This window comes from Oncorhynchus gorbuscha, linkage group LG25 (genome assembly GCF_021184085.1).
Source record: "Oncorhynchus gorbuscha isolate QuinsamMale2020 ecotype Even-year linkage group LG25, OgorEven_v1.0, whole genome shotgun sequence".
In the NCBI taxonomy this organism is placed as follows: domain Eukaryota; kingdom Metazoa; phylum Chordata; class Actinopteri; order Salmoniformes; family Salmonidae; genus Oncorhynchus; species Oncorhynchus gorbuscha.
Genome location: NC_060197.1, coordinates 50,843,976 through 50,864,324, shown reverse-complemented (window position 1 = coordinate 50,864,324; position 20,349 = coordinate 50,843,976). Strand labels below are relative to the sequence as shown.

Below are 20,349 nucleotides of genomic sequence, written 5' to 3'. Positions count from 1 at the left end.
ATATATATATATATATATAATTCAACTGTATATTATATATATATTGTATATATTGTATATATATTGTATATAATTCAACTGTATATTATATATATATTATATATAATTCAACTGTATATTATATATATATTATATATAATTCAACTGTATATTATATATATATTATATATAATTCAACTGTATATTATATATATATTATATATAATTCAACTGTATATTATATATATATTATATATAATTCAACTGTATATTATATATATATTATATATAATTCAACTTTATATTATATATATTGTATATAATTCAACTGTATATTATATATATATTATATATAATTCAACGACTTAGAATTGAAGAGATTAGAACAGCTTTCCACTCATTGTCCTTCCATCTCCATCCATTATCACCCCATCTCTCCATTATCACACCCATCCCTCCGTTATCACCCCATCCCTCCGTTATCACCCCATCCCTCCATTATCACCCCATCTCTCCATTATCACCCCATCATCCATTATTTCCCCATTATCCATTATCTCCCCATCGTCCATTATGATCCATTATCGCCCCATCATCCATTATCGCCCCAACCATCCTCTACACCACCATCCCTCTACACCACCATCCTCTACACCACCATCCCTCTACACCACCATCCCTCTACACCCCCATCCCTCTACACCCCATCCATCCCTCTACACCCCCATCCCTCTACACCCCATCCATCCCTCTACCCCATCCATCCCTCTACACCCCATCCCTCTACACCCCATCCATCCCTCTACACCCCATCCATCCCTCTACACCCCATCCATCCCTCTACACCCCATCCATCCCTCTACACCCCCATCCATCCCTCTACACCCCCATCCATCCCTCTACACCCCATCCATCCCTCTACACCCCCATCCATCCCTCTACACCCCATCCCATCCCTCTACACCCCATCCATCCCTCTACACCCCCATCCATCCCTCTACACCCCATCCATCCCTCTACACCACCATCCATCCCTCTACACCCCCATCCATCCCTCTACACCCCATCCATCCCTCTACACCCCCATCCATCCCTCTACACCCCCATCCATCCCTCTACACCCCCATCCATCCCTCTACACCCCATCCATCCCTATACACCCCCATCCCTCTACCCTCCCGTCCAGTCTCTCTGTCGGAGGGGTCGGTAGTGACCGTCTTCAGGACAGCAGTAGATTACCATGTCTGTGGGGATGACTGGACGATGGACCTCAGTCAACTGACCTGCTCTCAGCTCGGCCTAGGGTAAGGTCAGTAGTTATCTACGGCTACAGACACGGGTCTACAGACACGGGTCTACAGACACGGGTCTACAGACACGGGTCTACAGACACGGGTCTACAGACACGGGTCTACAGACACGGGGCTACAGACACGGGGCTACAGACACACAGACACGGGGCTACAGACACACAGACACGGGGCTACAGACACGGGGCTACAGACACACAGACACGGGGCTACAGACACGGGGCTACAGACACACAGACACGGGGCTACAGACACGGGGCTACAGACACGGGGCTACAGACACGGGGCTACAGACACACAGACACGGGGCTGGTGTGTGTATTTATCTCCTGGTGTGTGTGGTTATCTCCTGGTGTTTGTGTGTGTGTGGTTATCTCCTAGTGTGTGTGTGTGTGGTTATCTCCTGGTGTGTGTGTGCATGGTTATCTCCTGGTGTGTGTGTGTGGTTATCTCCTGGTGTGTGTGTGTGTGTGTGTGGTTATCTCCTAGTGTGTGTGTGTGTGTGTGTGTGGTTATCTCCTGGTGTGTGTGTGCGTGGTTATCTCCTGGTGTGTGTGTGGTTATCTCCTGGTGTGTGTGTGTGGTTATCTCCTGGTGTGTGGTTATCTCCTGGTGTGTAGTTATCTCCTGGTGTGTGGTTATCTCCTGGTGTGTGGTTATCTCCTGGTGTGTGTGTGTGGTTATCTCCTGGTGTGTGTGTGTGGTTATCTCCTGGTGTGTGTGTGGTTATCTCCTGGTGTGTGTGTGGTTATCTCCTGGTGTGTGGATATCTCCTGGTGTGTGGTTATAATAATAATAATAATAATATAATAATATATGCCATTTAGCAGACGCTTTTATCCAAAGCGACTTACAGTTATGTAAGTGTGAATACATTCTACGTATGGGTGGTCCCGGGAATCGAACCCACTACCCTGGCGTTACAAGCACCATGCTCTACCAACTGAGCTACAGAAGGACCACATCTCCTGGTGTGTGGTTATCTCCTGGTGTGTGTGGTTATCTCCTGGTGTGTGTGTGTGGATATCTCCTGGTGTGTGTGTGTGGTTATCTCCTGGTGTGTGGTTATCTCCTGGTGTGTGTGTGTGGTTATCTCCTGGTGTGTGTGTGTGGTTATCTCCTGCTGTGTGTGTGTGGTTATCTCCTGTGTGTGTGTGTGTGTGTGTGTGTGTGTGGTTATCTCCTGGTGTGTGTGTGTGTGGTTATCTCCTGGTGTGTGTGTGTGTGTGTGTGGTTATCTCATGGTGTGTGTGTGGTTATCTCCTGGTGTGTGTGTGTGGTTATCTCCTGGTGTGTGTGTGTGGTTATCTCCTGGTGTGTGTGGTTATCTCCTGGTGTGTGTGTGTGTGTGTGTGGTTATCTCCTGGTGTGTGTGGTTATCTCCTGGTGTGTGTGTGTGGTTATCTCCTGGTGTGTGTGTGTGTGTGTGTGTGTGTGTGGTTATCTCCTGGTGTGTGTGTGTGGTTATCTCCTGGTGTGTGTGTGTGTGTGTGGTTATCCCATGGTGTGTGTGTGTGGTTATCTCCTGGTGTGTGTGTGGTTATCTCCTGGTGTGTGTGTGTGTGGATATCTCCTGGTGTGTGTGTGGTTATCTCCTGGTGTGTGGTTATCTCCTGGTGTGTGTGTGTGGTTATCTCCTGCTGTGTGTGTGTGGTTATCTCCTGGTGTGTGTGGTTATCTCCTGGTGTGTGTGGTTATCTCCTGGTGTGTGTGTGGTTATCTCCTGGTGTGTGTGTGTGTGGTTATCTCCTGGTGTGTGGTTATCTCCTGGTGTGTGTGTGTGGTTATCTCCTGGTGTGTGTGTGTGGTTATCTCCTGGTGTGTGTGTGTGGTTATCTCCTGGTGTGTGTGTGTGTGTGTGTGTGTGTGTGGTTATCTCCTGGTGTGTGTGTGTGTGGTTATCTCCTGGTGTGTGTGTGTGTGTGTGGTTATCTCCTGGTGTGTGTGTGTGGTTATCTCCTGGTGTGTGTGTGTGTGGTTATCTCCTGGTGTGTGTGTGTGTGTGTGTGTGTGTGTGTGTGGTTATCTCCTGGTGTGTGTGTGTGTGGTTATCTCCTGGTGTGTGTGTGTGTGTGTGGTTATCTCATGGTGTGTGTGTGTGGTTATCTCCTGGTGTGTGTGTGTGGTTATCTCCTGGTGTGTGTGTGTGGTTATCTCCTGGTGTGTGTGGTTATCTCCTGGTGTGTGTGGTTATCTCCTGGTGTGTGTGTGGTTATCTCCTGGTGTGTGTGTGTGTGGATATCTCCTGGTGTGTGTGTGGTTATCTCCTGGTGTGTGGATATCTCCTGGTGTGTGGTTATCTCCTGGTGTGTGGATATCTCCTGGTGTGTGGTTATCTCCTGGTGTGTGTGTGTGGTTATCTCCTGGTGTATGTGTGTGGTTATCTCCTGGTGTGTGGTTATCTCCTGGTGTGTGGTATTCTCCTGGTGTGTGTGTGTGGTTATCTCCTGGTGTGTGTGTGTGGTTATCTCCTGGTGTGTGTGTGTGGTTATCTCCTGGTGTGTGTGGTTATCTCCTGGTGTGTGTGGTTATCTCCTGATGTGTGTGTGTGGTTATCTCCTGGTGTGTGTGTGTGGTTATCTCCTGGTGTGTGTGTGGTTATCTCCTGGTGTGTGTGTGGTTATCTCCTGGTGTGTGTGTGTGGTTATCTCCTGGTGTGTGTGTGTGGTTATCTCCTGGTGTGTGTGTGTGGTTATCTCCTGGTGTGTGTGGTTATCTCCTGGTGTGTGTGGTTATCTCCTGGTGTGTGTGTGTGGTTATCTCCTGGTGTGTGTGGTTATCTCCTGGTGTGTGTGTGGTTATCTCCTGGTGTGTGTGTGTGTGTGGATATCTCCTGGTGTGTGTGTGGTTATCTCCTGGTGTGTGGATATCTCCTGGTGTGTGGATATCTCCTGGTGTGTGGTTATCTCCTGCTGTGTGTGTGTGTGGTTATCTCCTGGTGTATGTGTGTGGTTATCTCCTGGTGTGTGGTTATCTCCTGGTGTGTGGTATTCTCCTGGTGTTTGTGGTTATCTCCTGGTGTGTGTGTGTGTGGTTATCTCCTGGTGTGTGTGTGTGGTTATCTCCTGGTGTGTGTGTGTGTGTGGTTATCTCCTGGTGTGTGTGTGGTTATCTCCTGGTGTGTGTGTGTGTGTGTGTGGTTATCTCCTGGTGTGTGTGTGTGTGTGGTTATCTCATGGTGTGTGTGTGTGTGGTTATCTCCTGGTGTGTGTGTGTGTGGTTATCTCCTGGTGTGTGTGTGTGTGTGTGTGTGTGGTTATCTCCTGGTGTGTGTGTGTGTGGTTATCTCCTGGTGTGTGTGTGTGTGTGTGGTTATCTCCTGGTGTGTGTGTGTGTGTGGTTATCTCCTGGTGTGTGTGTGTGGTTATCTCATGGTGTGTGTGTGTGTGGTTATCTCCTGGTGTGTGTGTGTGTGTGGTTATCTCCTGGTGTGTGTGGTTATCTCCTGGTGTGTGTGTGTGTGTGTGGTTATCTCCTGGTGTGTGTGTGTGTGGTTATCTCCTGGTGTGTGTGTGTGTGGTTATCTCCTGGTGTGTGGTTATCTCCTGGTGTGTGGTTATCTCCTGGTGTGTGGTTATCTCCTGGTGTGTGGTTATCTCCTGGTGTGTGGTTATCTCCTGGTGTGTGGTTATCTCCTGGTGTGTGTGTGTGTGGATATCTCCTGGTGTGTGTGTGTGTGGATATCTCCTGGTGTGTGTGTGTAGATATCTCCTGGTGTGTGTGTGTGGTTATCTCCTGGTGTGTGTGTGTGTGGTTATCTCCTGGTGTGTGTGTGTGGTTATCTCCTGGTGTGTGTGTGTGTGTGTGTGGATATCTCCTGGTGTGTGTGTGTGTGTGGATATCTCCTGGTGTGTGTGTGTGGTTATCTCCTGGTGTGTGGATATCTCCTGGTGTGTGTGTGGTTATCTCCTGGTGTGTGTGTGTGTGTGTGTGTGGTTATCTCCTGGTGTGTGTGTGTGTGTGGTTATCTCATGGTGTGTGTGTGTGTGGTTATCTCCTGGTGTGTGTGTGTGTGGTTATCTCCTGGTGTGTGTGTGTGTGTGGTTATCTCCTGGTGTGTGTGTGTGTGTGGTTATCTCCTGGTGTGTGTGTGTGTGTGGTTATCTCCTGGTGTGTGTGTGTGTGTGTGGTTATCTCCTGGTGTGTGTGTGTGTGTGTGGTTATCTCCTGGTGTGTGTGTGTGTGTGTGGTTATCTCCTGGTGTGTGTGTGTGTGGTTATCTCATGGTGTGTGTGTGTGTGGTTATCTCCTGGTGTGTGTGTGTGTGTGGTTATCTCCTGGTGTGTGTGGTTATCTCCTGGTGTGTGTTTGTGTGGTTATCTCCTGGTGTGTGTGGTTATCTCCTGGTGTGTGTGTGTGTGGTTATCTCCTGGTGTGTGTGTGTGTGGTTATCTCCTGGTGTGTGTGTGTGTGGTTATCTCCTGGTGTGTGGTTATCTCCTGGTGTGTGGTTATCTCCTGGTGTGTGGTTATCTCCTGGTGTGTGGTTATCTCCTGTGTGTGGTTATCTCCTGTGTGTGTGTGTGGATATCTCCTGGTGTGTGTGTGTGGATATCTCCTGGTGTGTGTGTGTGGATATCTCCTGGTGTGTGTGGTTATCTCCTGGTGTGTGTGGTTATCTCCTGGTGTGTGTGTGTGTGGTTATCTCCTGGTGTGTGTGTGTGTGTGGATATCTCCTGGTGTGTGTGTGTGGTTATCTCCTGGTGTGTGGATATCTCCTGGTGTGTGGTTATCTCCTGGTGTGTGATTATCTCCTGGTGTGTGGATATCTCCTGGTGTGTGTTTATCTCCTGGTGTGTGTGTGTGTGGTTATCTCCTGGTGTATGTGTGTGGATATCTCCTGGTGTGTGGTTATCTCTTGGTGTGTGGTTATCTCCTGGTGTGTGTGTGTGTGTGTGGTTATCTCCTGGCGTGTGTGTGTGTGGTTATCTCCTGGTGTGTGTGTGTGTGGTTATCTCCTGGTGTGTGCGTGTGGTTATCTCCTGGTGTGTGTGTGTGTGGTTATCTCCTGGTGTGTGGTTATCTCCTGGTGTGTGGTTATCTCTTGGTGTGTGGTTATCTCCTGGTGTGTGTGGTTATCTCCTGGTGTGTGTGGTTATCTCCTGGTGTGTGTGTGTGGTTATCTCCTAGTGTGTGGTTATCTCCTGGTGTGTGTGTGTGGTTATCTCCTGGTGTGTGTGTGTGGTTATCCCATGGTGTGTGTGTGTGGTTATCCCATGGTGTGTGTGTGTGGTTATCACCTGGTGTGTGTGTGGTTATCTCCTGGTGTGTGTGTGTGGTTATCTCCTGGTGTGTGTGTGTGTGTGGTTATCTCCTGGTGTGTGTGTGTGGTTATCTCCTGGTGTGTGTGTGTGGTTATCTCCTGGTGTGTGTGTGTGTGGTTATCTCCTGGTGTGTGTGTGTGGTTATCTCCTGGTGTGTGGTTATCTCCTAGTGTGTGGTTATCTCCTGGTGTGTGTGTGTGGTTATCTCCTGGTGTGTGTGTGTGGTTATCCCATGGTGTGTGTGTGTGGTTATCACCTGGTGTGTGTGTGGTTATCTCCTGGTGTGTGTGTGTGTGTGGTTATCTCCTGGTGTGTGTGTGTGTGTGGTTATCTCCTGGTGTGTGTGTGTGGTTATCTCCTGGTGTGTGTGTGTGGTTATCTCCTGGTGTGTGTGTGTGTGGTTATCTCCTGGTGTGTGTGTGTGGTTATCTCCTGGTGTGTGTGTATATCTCCTGGTGTGTGGTTATCTCCTGTGTTTTCCTCCAGAGCCCCAGCATCAGTAATTCTGGTTCCAGACCCTCCCAGTGTTCCAGGGAGGAGGAGGTGGCTTCATGTTCACCCTGACTGGAGACAGAGGAACGGCTCGGCTCTACAGGGCCTACTGGAAAAGAGAGGGTAGGAACACACCCACCACACACACACACACACACACACACACACACACACACACACACACACACACACACACACACACACACACACACACACACACACACACACACACACACACACACACACACACACACACACACACACACACACACACACACACACACACACACACACACACACACACACACACACACACACACACACACACACACACACACACATATATACACACCCACCAACCACATGCATGGGGGGACCCAGAGAAACAAGGCCCCACACCTGGGGGACCCAGAGAAACAAGGCCCCACACCTGGGGGGACCCAGAGAAACAAGGCCCCACACCTGGGGGGACCCAGAGAAACAAGGCCCCACACCTGGGGGGACCCAGAGACACGGGGCCCCACACCTGGGGGGACCCAGAGAAACAAGGCCCCACACCTGGGGGGACCCAGAGAAACAAGGCCCCACACCTGGGGGGACCCAGAGAAACAAGGCCCCACACCTGGGGGGACCCAGAGAAACAAGGCCCCACACCTGGGGGGACCCAGAGTAACAAGGCCCCACACCTGGGGGGACCCAGAGAAACGGGGCCCCACACCTGGGGGGACCCAGAGACACGGACAGTAAAAGTGTTCTCTCTCTGTCTCCAGACATGCCTGTTTCTCCAGGAAGAGAGTGTCTCTACACTGCACCAAAGAAGGTGAGACAATGTCTGCTAGGTGGCAAAAAGTCTAACTCTCCTCCCTCCAGACTATAGCCTGGTAGTGTTGTCTACAGTCTAACTCTCCTCCCTCCAGACTGTAGCCTGGTAGTGTTGTCTACAGTCTAACTCTCCTCCCTCCAGACTATAGCCTGGTAGTGTTGTCTACAGTCTAACTCTCCTCCCTCCAGACTGTAGCCTGGTAGTGTTGTCTACAGTCTAACTCTCCTCCCTCCAGACTATAGCCTGGTAGTGTTGTCTACAGTCTAACTCTCCTCCCTCCAGACTGTAGCCCGGTAGTGTTGTCTACAGTTTAAATCTCCTCCCTCCAGACTGTAGCCTAGTAGTGTTTTCTACAGTCTAACTCTCCTCCCTCCAGACTGTAGCCTGGTAGTGTTGTCTACAGTCTAACTCTCTCCTCCCTCCAGACTGTAGCCTGGTAGTGTTTTCTACAGTCTAACTCTCTCCTCCCTCCAGACTATAGCCTGGTAGTGTTGTCTACAGTCTAACTCTACTCCCTCCAGACTATAGCCTGGTAGTGTTGTCTACAGTCTAACTCTCCTCCCTCCAGACTATAGCCTGGTAGTGGTGTCTACAGTCTAACTCTCCTCCCTCCAGACTATAGCCTGGTAGTGTTGTCTACAGTCTAACTCTCCTCCCTCCAGACTGTAGCCTGGTAGTGTTGTCTACAGTCTAACTCTCTCCTCCCTCCAGACTGTAGCCTGGTAGTGTTTTCTACAGTCTAACTCTCTCCTCCCTCCAGACTATAGCCTGGTAGTGTTGTCTACAGTCTAACTCTACTCCCTCCAGACTATAGCCTGGTAGTGTTGTCTACAGTCTAACTCTCTCTCTCCTCCCTCCAGACTGTAGCCTGGTAGTGTTGTCTACAGTCTAACTCTCCTCCCTCCTGCCTATAGCCTGGTAGTGTTGTCTCCAGTCTAACTCTCCTCGCTCCAGACTGTAGTCTGGTAGTGTTGTCTACAGTTTAAATCTCCTCCCTCCAGACTGTAGCCTGGTAGTGTTGTCTACAGTCTAACTCTCTCCTCCCTCCAGACTGTAGCCTGGTAGTGTTGTCTACAGTCTAACTCTCTCCTCCCTCCAGACTGTAGCCTGGTAGTGTTTTCTACAGTCTAACTCTCTCCTCCCTCCAGACTGTAGCCTGGTAGTGTTGTCTACAGTCTAACTCTCCTCCCTCCAGACTGTAGCCTGGTAGTGTTGTCTACAGTTTAAATCTCCTCCCTCCAGACTGTAGCCTGGTAGTGTTGTCTACAGTTTAAATCTCCTCTCTCCAGACTATAGCCTGGTAGTGTTGTCTACAGTCTAACTCTCCTTGCTCCAGACTGTAGCCTGGTAGTGTTGTCTACAGTTTAAATCTCCTCCCTCCAGACTATAGCCTGGTAGTGTTGTCACCAGTCTAACTCTCTCCTCCCTCCAGACTATAGCCTAGTAGTGTTTTCTACAGTCTAACTATCTCCTCCCTCCAGACTATAGCCTAGTAGTGTTTTCTACAGTCTAACTATCTCCTCCCTCCAGACTATAGCCTAGTAGTGTTTTCTACAGTCTAACTCTCTCCTCCCTCCAGACTATAGCCTAGTAGTGTTTTCTACAGTCTAACTATCTCCTCCCTCCAGACTGTGGCCTGGTAGTGTTGTCACCTGTCTAACTCTCTCTCTCCTCCCTCCAGACTATAGCCTAGTAGTGTTTTCTACAGTCTAACTATCTCCTCCCTCCAGACTATAGCCTAGTAGTGTTTTCTACAGTCTAACTATCTCCTCCCTCCAGACTATAACCTGGTAGTGTTGTCTACAGTCTAACTCTCTCCTCCCTCCAGACTGTGGCCTGGTAGTGTTGTCACCTGTCTAACTCTCTCTCTCCTCCCTCCAGACTATAACCTGGTAGTGTTGTCTACAGTCTAACTCTCTCCTCCCTCCAGACTGTGGCCTGCGCCCGGCCGTGCGTCTGTATAAGCGTATTCTGGGTGGCAGGGTGTCCAGGCCAGGGAGGTGGCCTTGGCAGTGTTCTCTCCAATCAGATCCTAGTGGACATATCTGTGGTTGCGTCCTCATTGGGAAGAAATGGGCCCTTACTGTCGCTCACTGCTTTGAAGGGTGAGGTATTCTTTCATTCTACATTACTCTGATCTCTCTCCTCCCTTCCTCACGTCTAACTTTCATCTTTCTTCCTCTCTTCTCCAGACGTGAGAGTGCAGACCTATGGAAGGTAGTCCTGGGCATCAACAACCTGGACCACCCGTCCCCCTACCTACAGACCAGAGGTGTAGAGTCCATCATTGTTCACCCTCGCTATAACCGGGCCGTGGTGGACTATGACATCAGCGTGGTTGAGCTGGACAGGGAGGTGGAGGTTACCAGTTACGTTCGACCGGTGTGTCTTCCCGGTAACGGACAGTTACCGCAGCCTGATACCTACTGTTATATTACTGGATGGGGTCACATGGGTAACAGGAGTGAGTTTGATACCTACAGTTCACCATACATACTGTATATATACACACACAGTAATACTTTATCTCTAACACCATACAAACTGTATATATACACACACAGTAATACTTTCTCTCTATCACCATACATACTGTATATATACACACACAGTAATACTTTCTCTCTATCACCATACATACTGTATATATACACACACAGTAATACTTTATCTCTATCACCATACATACTGTATATATACACACACAGTAACATTTTATCTCTATCACTATACATACTGTATATATACACACACAGTAATACTTTCTCTCTGTCACCATACATACTGTATATATACACACACACTAATACTTTCTCTCTATCACCATACAAACTGTATATATACACACACAGTAATACTTTCTCTCTATCACCATACAAACTGTATATATACACACACAGTAATAATTTTATCTCTATCACCATACATACTGTATATATACACACACAGTAATACTTTTATCTCTATCACCATACATACTGTATATATACACACACACTAATACTTTCTCTCTATCACCATACAAACTGTATATATACACACACAGTAATACTTTCTCTCTATCACCATACAAACTGTATATATACACACACAGTAATAATTTTATCTCTATCACCATACATACTGTATATATACACACACAGTAATACTTTTATCTCTATCACCATACATACTGTATATACACACACACAGTAATACTTTCTCTCTATCACCATACATACTGTATATACACACACACAGTAATACTTTCTCTCTATCACCATACATACTGTATATATACATACACAGTAATACTTTCTCTCTATCACCATACATACTGTATATACACACACAGTAATACTTTCTCTCTATCACCATACATACTGTATATACACACACACAGTAATACTTTCTCTCTATCACCATACATACTGTATACATACACACACAGTAATACGTTCTCTCTATCACCATACATACTGTATACACACACACAGTAATACTTTCTCTCTATCACCATACATACTGTATACATACACACACAGTAATACGTTCTCTCTATCACCATACATACTGTATACACACACACAGTAATTATTTCTCTCTATGACCATACATACTATATATACACACACAGTAATGCTTTATCACCATCACCATACATACTGTACATACATACACAGTAATTCTATCTCTATCCTAGTGGTTAGAGCGTTGGACTAGTAACCGAAAGGTTGCAAGTTCAAAAACCCGAGCTGACAAGGTACAAATCTGTCGTTCTGCCTCTGAACAAGGCAGTTAACCCACTGTTCCCTGGTAGGCCGTCATTGAAAATAAGAATTTGTTCTTAACAACTTCTTAGGGCTGAGATCCCGCTAACGGGATCGATATGACAACAGCCAGTGAAAGTGCAGGGCACCAAATTCAAACAACAGAAATCTCATAATTAAAATTCCTCAAACATACATGTATCTTATACCATTTTAAAGGTAATCTTGTTGTTAATCCCACCACAGTGTCCGATTTCAAATAGGCTTTACAGCGAAAGCAGCACAACCGATTATGTTAGGTCAGAGCCAAGTCACAGAAAAGCACAGCCATTTTTACAGCCAAAGAGTGGAGTCACAAAAATCAGAAATAGAGATAGAATGAATGACTAAGCTTTGAGGATCTTCATCAGATGACACTCATGGGACTTCATGTTACACAATGCACTTCACAGTAGAAGCATCGAATAAGATTCCAAAGACTGTTGACATCTAGTGGAAGCCTTAGGAAGTGCAACATGACCAATATCCCATTGTATCCCATTGTATCTTCAATAAGGGCTGAGTTGTGAGACGACCAACCTCAGATTTCCCACTTCCTGGTTAGATTTTTTTCTCAGGTTTTTGCCTGCCAAATGAGTTCTGTTATACTCACAACATTATTCAAACAGTTTTAGAAACTTCAGGGTGTTTTCTATCCAAATCTACTAATTATATGCATATATTAGCAACGGGGACTGAGTAGCAGGCAGTTTACTCTGGGCACCTTTTTCTTCCAAGCTACTCAATACTGCCCCCAGCCATAGTAAGTTTTAATTAACTGACTTGCCTAGTTAAAAAAAGGTAAAATAAAAAAATATATATATACATACTGTATATACACACACAGTAATACTCTCCCTCTCTCTCTGTGTCTCTCTCAAATCTATGACTGCACACTGTGGTATTTCACCTAACTCTATCTCTCTCTTTCTCTTTCTCTCATTCTTTCTCTCTTTCTCTCTCTCTCTCTTCCTCTCTCTTTCTCTCTCTCTTTCTCTCTCTTTCTCTCTCTCTTTCTCTCTCTCTCTCTCTCTCTTTCTCTCTTTCTCTTTCTCTCTCTCTCCATAGTGCCCTTCAAACTCCAGGAGGGAGAAGTAAGGATCATCAGTCTGTCTCAGTGTCAGAGTTACTTTGATATGAAGACCATCACCACCAGGATGCTGTGTGCTGGATACGAGGCTGGCACTGTGGACTCTTGCATGGTGAGTAACAGGAGGAGGGCACTTCTGACTTTTTCCCCACACACCAGACAATAAGGCTAATTGACATACAATAGACTGGTCTTAGTCGTCCCACATCTACAACACAGCGCATTCGGAAGGTATTCAGACCACTTGACTTTTTCCACATTTTGTTACGGGACAGCCTTACTCTAAAATGTTTGAAATTGTTTTTTTCCTCATCAATCAAAAAAAAAATCACATTTATAAAAACTGAAATATCACATTTACATCAGTATTTAGACCCTTTACTCAGTACTTTGATGAAGCACCTTTGGCAGCGATTATAGCCTCCAGTCTTCTTGGGTATGACACTACAAGCTTGGCACACCTGTATTTGGGGAGTTTCTCCCATTCTTCTCTGCAGATCCTCTCAAGCTCTGTCAGGTTGGATGGGGAGCGTCGCTGCACAGCTATTTTCAGGTCTCTCCAGAGATGTTCAATCGGGTTCAAGTCCGGGATCTGGGCGGGCCACGCAAGGACATTCAGAGACTTGTCCCGAAGCCACCGCTGCGTTGCCTTGGCTGTGTGCTCAGGGTCGTTGTCCTGTTGGAAGGTGAACCTTCGCCCCAGTCTGAGGTGCTGAGCGCTCTGGAGCAGGTTTTCATCAAGGATCTCTCTGTACTTTGCTTTGTCCATCTTTCCCTCAATCCTGACTAGTCTCCCAGTCCCTGCCGATGGACAAACATCCCTACAGCATGATGCTGCCACCACCATGCTTCACCGTAGGGATGGTGCCAGGTTTCCTCCAGATGTGATTCACTGTTGGTTTCATCAGACCAGAGAACCTTGTTTCCTTTTATCAAACTCCCAAACGGGCTGTCATGTGCCTTATACTGAGGAGTTGCTTCCGTCTGGCCACTCTACCATAAAGGCCTGATTGGTGGAGTGCTGCAGAGATGGTTGTCCTTCTGGAAGGTTCTCCCATCTCTACAGATGATATCTGGAGCTCTGTCAGAGTGACCATTGGGTTCTTGGTCACCTCCCTGACCAAGGAAGGCCAGCTCTAGCAAGAGTCTTGGTGGTTCTAAACTTCTTCCATTTAAGAATGATGGAGGCCAGTGTGTTCTTGGGGACCTTCAATGCTGCAGAAATGTTTTGGTACCCTTCCCCAGATCTGTGCCTCGACACAATCCTGTCTCGGAGCGCTACGGACAATTCCTTCGACCCATGTCTTAGTTTTTGCTCTGTTATGCACTGTCAACTGTGGGACCTTGTATAGACAGGTGTATTTTTAATTTTATTTATACAGGTTTTTCTCATTGAGATAACATCTCTTTTCCAAGAGAGACCTGGTCCAATAGCAGCAGGGGGAACAACATACACTAACACAACATTAAACAAATCTATAAACACACAAGCAGTACCACAAAAAAAAACATTTTTCTTTTAATGACCCCTCCCTCATGAGGCCGTACAAAAGCAGATCTCCCCTCCCTCATGAGGCCGTACAAAAGCAGATCTCCCCTCCCTCATGAGGCCGTACAAAAGCAGATCTCCCCTCCCTCATGAGGCCGTACAAAAGCAGATCTCCCCTCCCTCAAGAGAGGCCACACAAAAGCAGATTTCCATAACTTGGGGATTTCCTTAACATCAAGCGTGAGGTTATAAATACATATTAAGGGGGAGCAATGATGTCTGCGGCTAGGTGTAGGAGGCGGGGGTCTAGTTCATCAGGGCCAGGGGATTTTTTTCCATCAATTTCTTTCAGGGTTTTACACACTTCTGAAAAGGAGAACCTGGTGTACACAGGGGTGTCCAGTAAATTCATAGCTCAACCTTTGACCTATTCAAATAAACTGCCTGCATCTAGAAAGTACTGATTCAAGGCTTTCAGAATCTCTCAGTTATAATCTGTGTGTCGACCAACAATGGTTTAGGAAGCTGTGTATCTTTTTTTGCACTCCAAACCCTTCACTACTTGCCAGAATTTGGATGGATTATTTAAATTATGTGAAGTAGATTTCAGGTAGTGGTCTGCTTTCAATTTACAGATCATAGCCACACCCATATTTCAAAGACGTTTAAAAGCCTTTTAAACTTATATCCAATCAGTTGACTTCACCAAAGGTGGACTCCAAGTTGTAGAAACTTCTCAAGGATGATCAATGGAAACAGGATGCACCTGAGCTAAATGTTAAGTCTCATAGCAAAGGGTCTGAATATTTATGTAAGTAAGGTTATTTGTAATACATTTGCATTTTTTCCCTCTTTGTCATTATGGGACTTTGTGATGTCATGATGGGACTTTGTGATGTCATGATGGGGCATTGTGATGTCATTATGGGGTATTGTGATGTCATTATGGGGTATTGTGATGTCATTATGGGGTATTGTGATGTCATTATGGGGTATTGTGATGTCATTATGCGGTATTGTGATGTCATTATGCGGTATTGTGATGTCATTATGCGGTATTGTGATGTCATTATGCGGTATTGTGATGTCATTATGCGGTATTGTGATGTCATTATGCGGTATTGTGATGTCATTATGCGGTATTGTGATGTCATTATGGGGTATTGTGATGTCATTTTGGGGCATTGTGATGTCATTATGGGGTATTGTGATGTCATTATGCGGTATTGTGATGTCATTATGCGGTATTGTGATGTCATGGGGTATTGTGATGTCATTATGCGGTATTGTGATGTCATTATGTATTGTGATGTCATTATGCGGTATTGTGATGTCATTATGGGGTATTGTGATGTCATTATGGGGTATTGTGATGTCATTATGGGGTATTGTGATGTCATAAAAAAAAAAAAATTATTTAACCTTTATTTAACCAGGCAAGTCAGTTAAGAACACATTCTTATTTTCAATGACGGCCTGGGAACAGTGGGGTTAACTGCCTGTTCAGGGGCAGAACGACAGATTTGTACATTTACATTTACATTTAAGTCATTTAGCAGACGCTCTTATCCAGAGTGACTTACAAATTGGTGCATTCACCCTATGACATCCAGTGGAACCTTGTCAGCTCGGGGTTCCCATTGTGATGTCATTATGGGGTATTGTGATGTCATTATGGGGTATTGTGATGTCATTATGGGGTATTGTGATGTCATTATGGGTTATTGTGATGTCATTATGGGGTGTTGTGATGTCATTATGGGGTATTGTGATGTCATTATGGGGTATTGTGATGTCATTATGGGGTATTGTGATGTCATTAAAAAAAAAAAAAATTATTTAACCTTTATTTAACCAGGCAAGTCAGTTAAGAACACATTCTTATTTTCAATGACGGCCTGGGAACAGTGGGTTAACTGCCTGTTCAGGGGCAGAACGACAGATTTGTACCTTGTCAGCTCGGGGTTCCCATTGTGATGTCATTATGGGGTATTGTGATGTCATTATGGGGTATTGTGATGTCATTATGGGGTATTGTGATGTCATTATGGGGTATTGTGATGTCATTATGTGGTATTGTGATGTCATTATGGGGTATTGTGATGTCATTATGGGGTATTGTGATGTCATTTTTTTATTTTTTTTTTATTTTTTATTTAAACTTTATTTAACCAGGCAAGTCAGTTAAGAACACATTCTTATTTTCAATGACGGCCTGGGAACAGTGGGTTAACTGCCTGTTCAGGGGCAGAACGACAGATTTGTACCTTGTCAGCTCGGGGTTCCCATTGTGATGTCATTATGGGGTATTGTGATGTCATTATGGGGTATTGTGATGTCATTATGGGGTATTGTGATGTCATTATGGGGTATTGTGATGTCATTATGGGGTATTGTGATGTCATTATGGGGTATTGTGTGTAGATCCATGAGCAAAAAAACAACAATTTAATCCATTGTAGAATAAGGCTGTAATGTAACAACATGTGGAAAAGGGGAAGGGGTCTGAATACTTTCTGAAGGCATTGTGTGTAATTTAGCAGACACAATCTTGCCATTTCAATCGTTACTTTCTACAGGACCATTATGGTTTATATTATTCCTGTCTCTGTCCTCCAGGGTGACAGTGGTGGTCCTCTGGTGTGTGAGGAGCCTAGTGGTGGGAGATGGACCCTGTATGGCCTGACGTCCTGGGGTAGTGTGTGTTTCTCCAAAGTCCTGGGTCCTGGGGTCTACTCTAATGTTACACACTTCACACCCTGGATACAACGACAGATCTACCTCCACACCTTCCATCTACACTGATACAGACAAACCTCCACACCTTCCATCTACACTGATACAGACAAACCTCCACACCTTCCATCTACACTGATAGACAGACCTCCACACCTTCCATCTACACTGATAGACAGACCTCCACACCTTCCATCTACACTGATACAGACAGACCTCCACACCTTCCATCTACACTGATAGACAGACCTCCACACCTTCCATCTACACTGATACAGACAGAACTCCACACCTTCCATCTACACTGATAGACAGTTTTTCCCTTGTAATGCCAGTCACTGACAGTCACTCACTTAGCCAGGTATGTTGGTCCAGCGGCTCGCTATCTAAACTCGTAGTGAGCATGGTGGGTGGCTGGATGGATGTGGGTACGCAGACCCACAAGCCACAGGGGCACCTCATAGTGAGCATGGTGGGTGGGTGGATGTGGGTACGCAGACCCACAAGCCACAGGGGCACCTCATAGTGAGCATGGTAGGTGGATGGATGTGGGTACGCAGACCCACAAGCCACAGGGGCACCTCGTGGTGAGCATGGTAGGTGGATGGATGTGGGTACGCAGACCCACAAGCCACAGGGGCACCTCGTGGTGAGCATGGTAGGTGGATGGATGTGGGTACGCAGACCCACAAGCCACAGGGGCACCTCGTAGTGAGTTCCAGTTTTGTGTGTCCCCACCCCGTGACAGAAACGCTGAGAGAAAGAAAACAACGGGTGGAGAAGAGCAACAACAACCCCGGAGGAGTGTAAAACCAACGAGAGTCCCTTCCTCTTCCTGTGGTCCCCCAACATTCCAAACAGGAAGTGAAGTGTATTTTGGGAGGAGTCTGTTGGATGTGATGACGTCATCATCGCCACTCTGTCACACTTCTTACACACAACACACGTGTTGCACACACTTTACTTGACACATAGCCTCTCTCCCCCAACACGTGTGTGTGTGCTTATGTCTGTTCTAAACTTGTGTGTGTGTGTGTGTGTGTGTGTGTGTGTGTGTGTGTGTGTGTGTGTGTGTGTGTGTGTGTGTGTGTGTGTGTGTGTGTGTGTGTGTGTGTGTGTGTGTGTGTGTGTGTGTGTGTGTGTGTTTATGCTTTCAATGTCTGTATGATACATTCCAGTTGTTTGACATTTTCTAAGAGTATTTTTCTACTGCTTTTTGTATGTGGTGAGTGTGTGTGTGTGTGGGGCATGTGTATTTGTGTGTATGTGGTGAGTGTGTGTGTGTGGGGCATGTGTATTTTTGTGTGTGTGGGGTGTGTGTATTTGTGTGTGTGTGTGTGTGTGTGTGTGTGAGCACGTTTTACTCCCTATATTGACGGGGACTTTCTGGCCCCTTGCCTGTCACTACACAGTGATAATGTATACTATAGGACTAAGGTACTGTCCATGGATAATGCTGTAGCTATATATGTATGTATATATGATAGATCATGTTTAAAACTGTTTGACATACTCGTGTCTGTGTGTAACAGTAGTGCTTCGTCCCAAATGGCACCCTATTCCCTATATAGTGCACTACTTTAGACCAGAGCCCTATTCCCTATATAGTGCACTACTTGCTAAGTAATGACACCCTATTCCCTATATAATCCTTAGTAATGGCACCCTATTCCCTATGTAATGAGGTAGTAATGACACCCTATTCCCTAAATAATGCAGTAGTAATGACACCCTATTCACTATATAATGCAGTAGTAATGACACCCTATTCCCTATATAATGCAGTAGTAATGACACCCTATTCCCTATATAATGCAGTAGTAATGACACCCTATTCACTATATAATGCAGTAGTAATGACACCCTATTCCCTATATAATGCAGTAGTAATGACACCCTATTCACTATATAATGCAGTAGTAATGACACCCTATTCACTATATAATGCAGTAGTAATGACACCCTATTCACTATATAATGCAGTAGTAATGACACCCTATTCACTATATAATGCAGTAGTAATGACACCCTATTCACTATATAATGCAGTAGTAATGACACCCTATTCCCTTTATAATGCAGTAGTAATGACACCCTATTCACTATATAATGCAGTAGTAATGACACCCTATTCCCTTTATAATGCAGTAGTAATGACACCCTATTCACTATATAATGCAGTAGTAATGACACCCTATTCCCTATATAATGCAGTAGTAATGGCACCCTATTCCCTATATAATGCAGTAGTAATGACACCCTATTCCCAAATAATGCAGTAGTAATGGCACCCTATTCACTATATAATGCAGTAGTAATGACACCCTATTCCCTATATAATGCAGTAGTAATGACACCCTATTCACTATATAATGCAGTAGTAATGACACCCTATTCCCTATATAATGCAGTAGTCCTCGAAAGGGAATTGGGTGCATTTGGGACAGGGCCCATGTATATGTCTTTATATCCTGTCTCACTATTAAACACTGGAAAAATATCCACACCTCATCTCTGTGATGTTCTCGTTTCTAACACACACACACACACACACACACACACACACACACACACACACACACACACACACACACACACACACACACACACACACACACACACACACACACACACACACACACACACACACACACACACACACACACACACACACACACACACACACACACACACCATGAAGACACACACACACACACACACATGACCAGAACACACACACACACCATGAAGACACACACACACACACACACACACACACACACACACACACACACACACACACACACACACACACACACACACACACACACACACACCATGAAGACACACGCACACACACACACACACACCATGAACACACACACACCATGAAGACACACACACCATGAAGACACACACACCATGAAGACACACACACCATGAAGACACACACACCATGAACACACACACACACCATGAACACACACACACACACCATGAACACACACACACACCATGAACACACACACACACCATGAACACACACCATGAACACACACACACACACACCATGAACACACACACACACACACTATGAACACACACACACACCATGAACACACACACACACACCATGAACACACACACACACACCATGAACACACACACACACACCATGAACACACACACACACACACACCATGAACACACACACACACACACACCATGAACACACACACACACACACCATGAACACACACATCATGAACACACACACACACACACACACACACACACACACACACACACACACACACACACACACACACCATGGACACACACACACACCATGAACACACACACACACCATGAACACACA

At 45.7% G+C, this 20,349-nt stretch overlaps 1 protein-coding gene across 1 annotated transcript in view; it reads left to right on the top strand.

Annotated features, from left to right (window-relative positions):
- The window catches only part of corin (corin, serine peptidase), a 71,452-nt gene extending 54,341 nt beyond the window's left edge, over nt 1-17,111 (top strand). Inside the window, exons 13-19 of the mRNA XM_046329647.1 lie at nt 1,166-1,283; nt 7,039-7,167; nt 7,815-7,864; nt 9,798-9,972; nt 10,060-10,331; nt 12,724-12,857; nt 16,854-17,111. Coding sequence (XP_046185603.1) covers nt 1,166-1,283; nt 7,039-7,167; nt 7,815-7,864; nt 9,798-9,972; nt 10,060-10,331; nt 12,724-12,857; nt 16,854-17,039 — 1,064 coding nt within the window. The 3' untranslated portion in view covers nt 17,040-17,111. The remainder of the gene's footprint in view (nt 1-1,165; nt 1,284-7,038; nt 7,168-7,814; nt 7,865-9,797; nt 9,973-10,059; nt 10,332-12,723; nt 12,858-16,853) is intronic.
- The last annotated feature ends 3,238 nt before the right edge of the window (nt 17,112-20,349 follow it).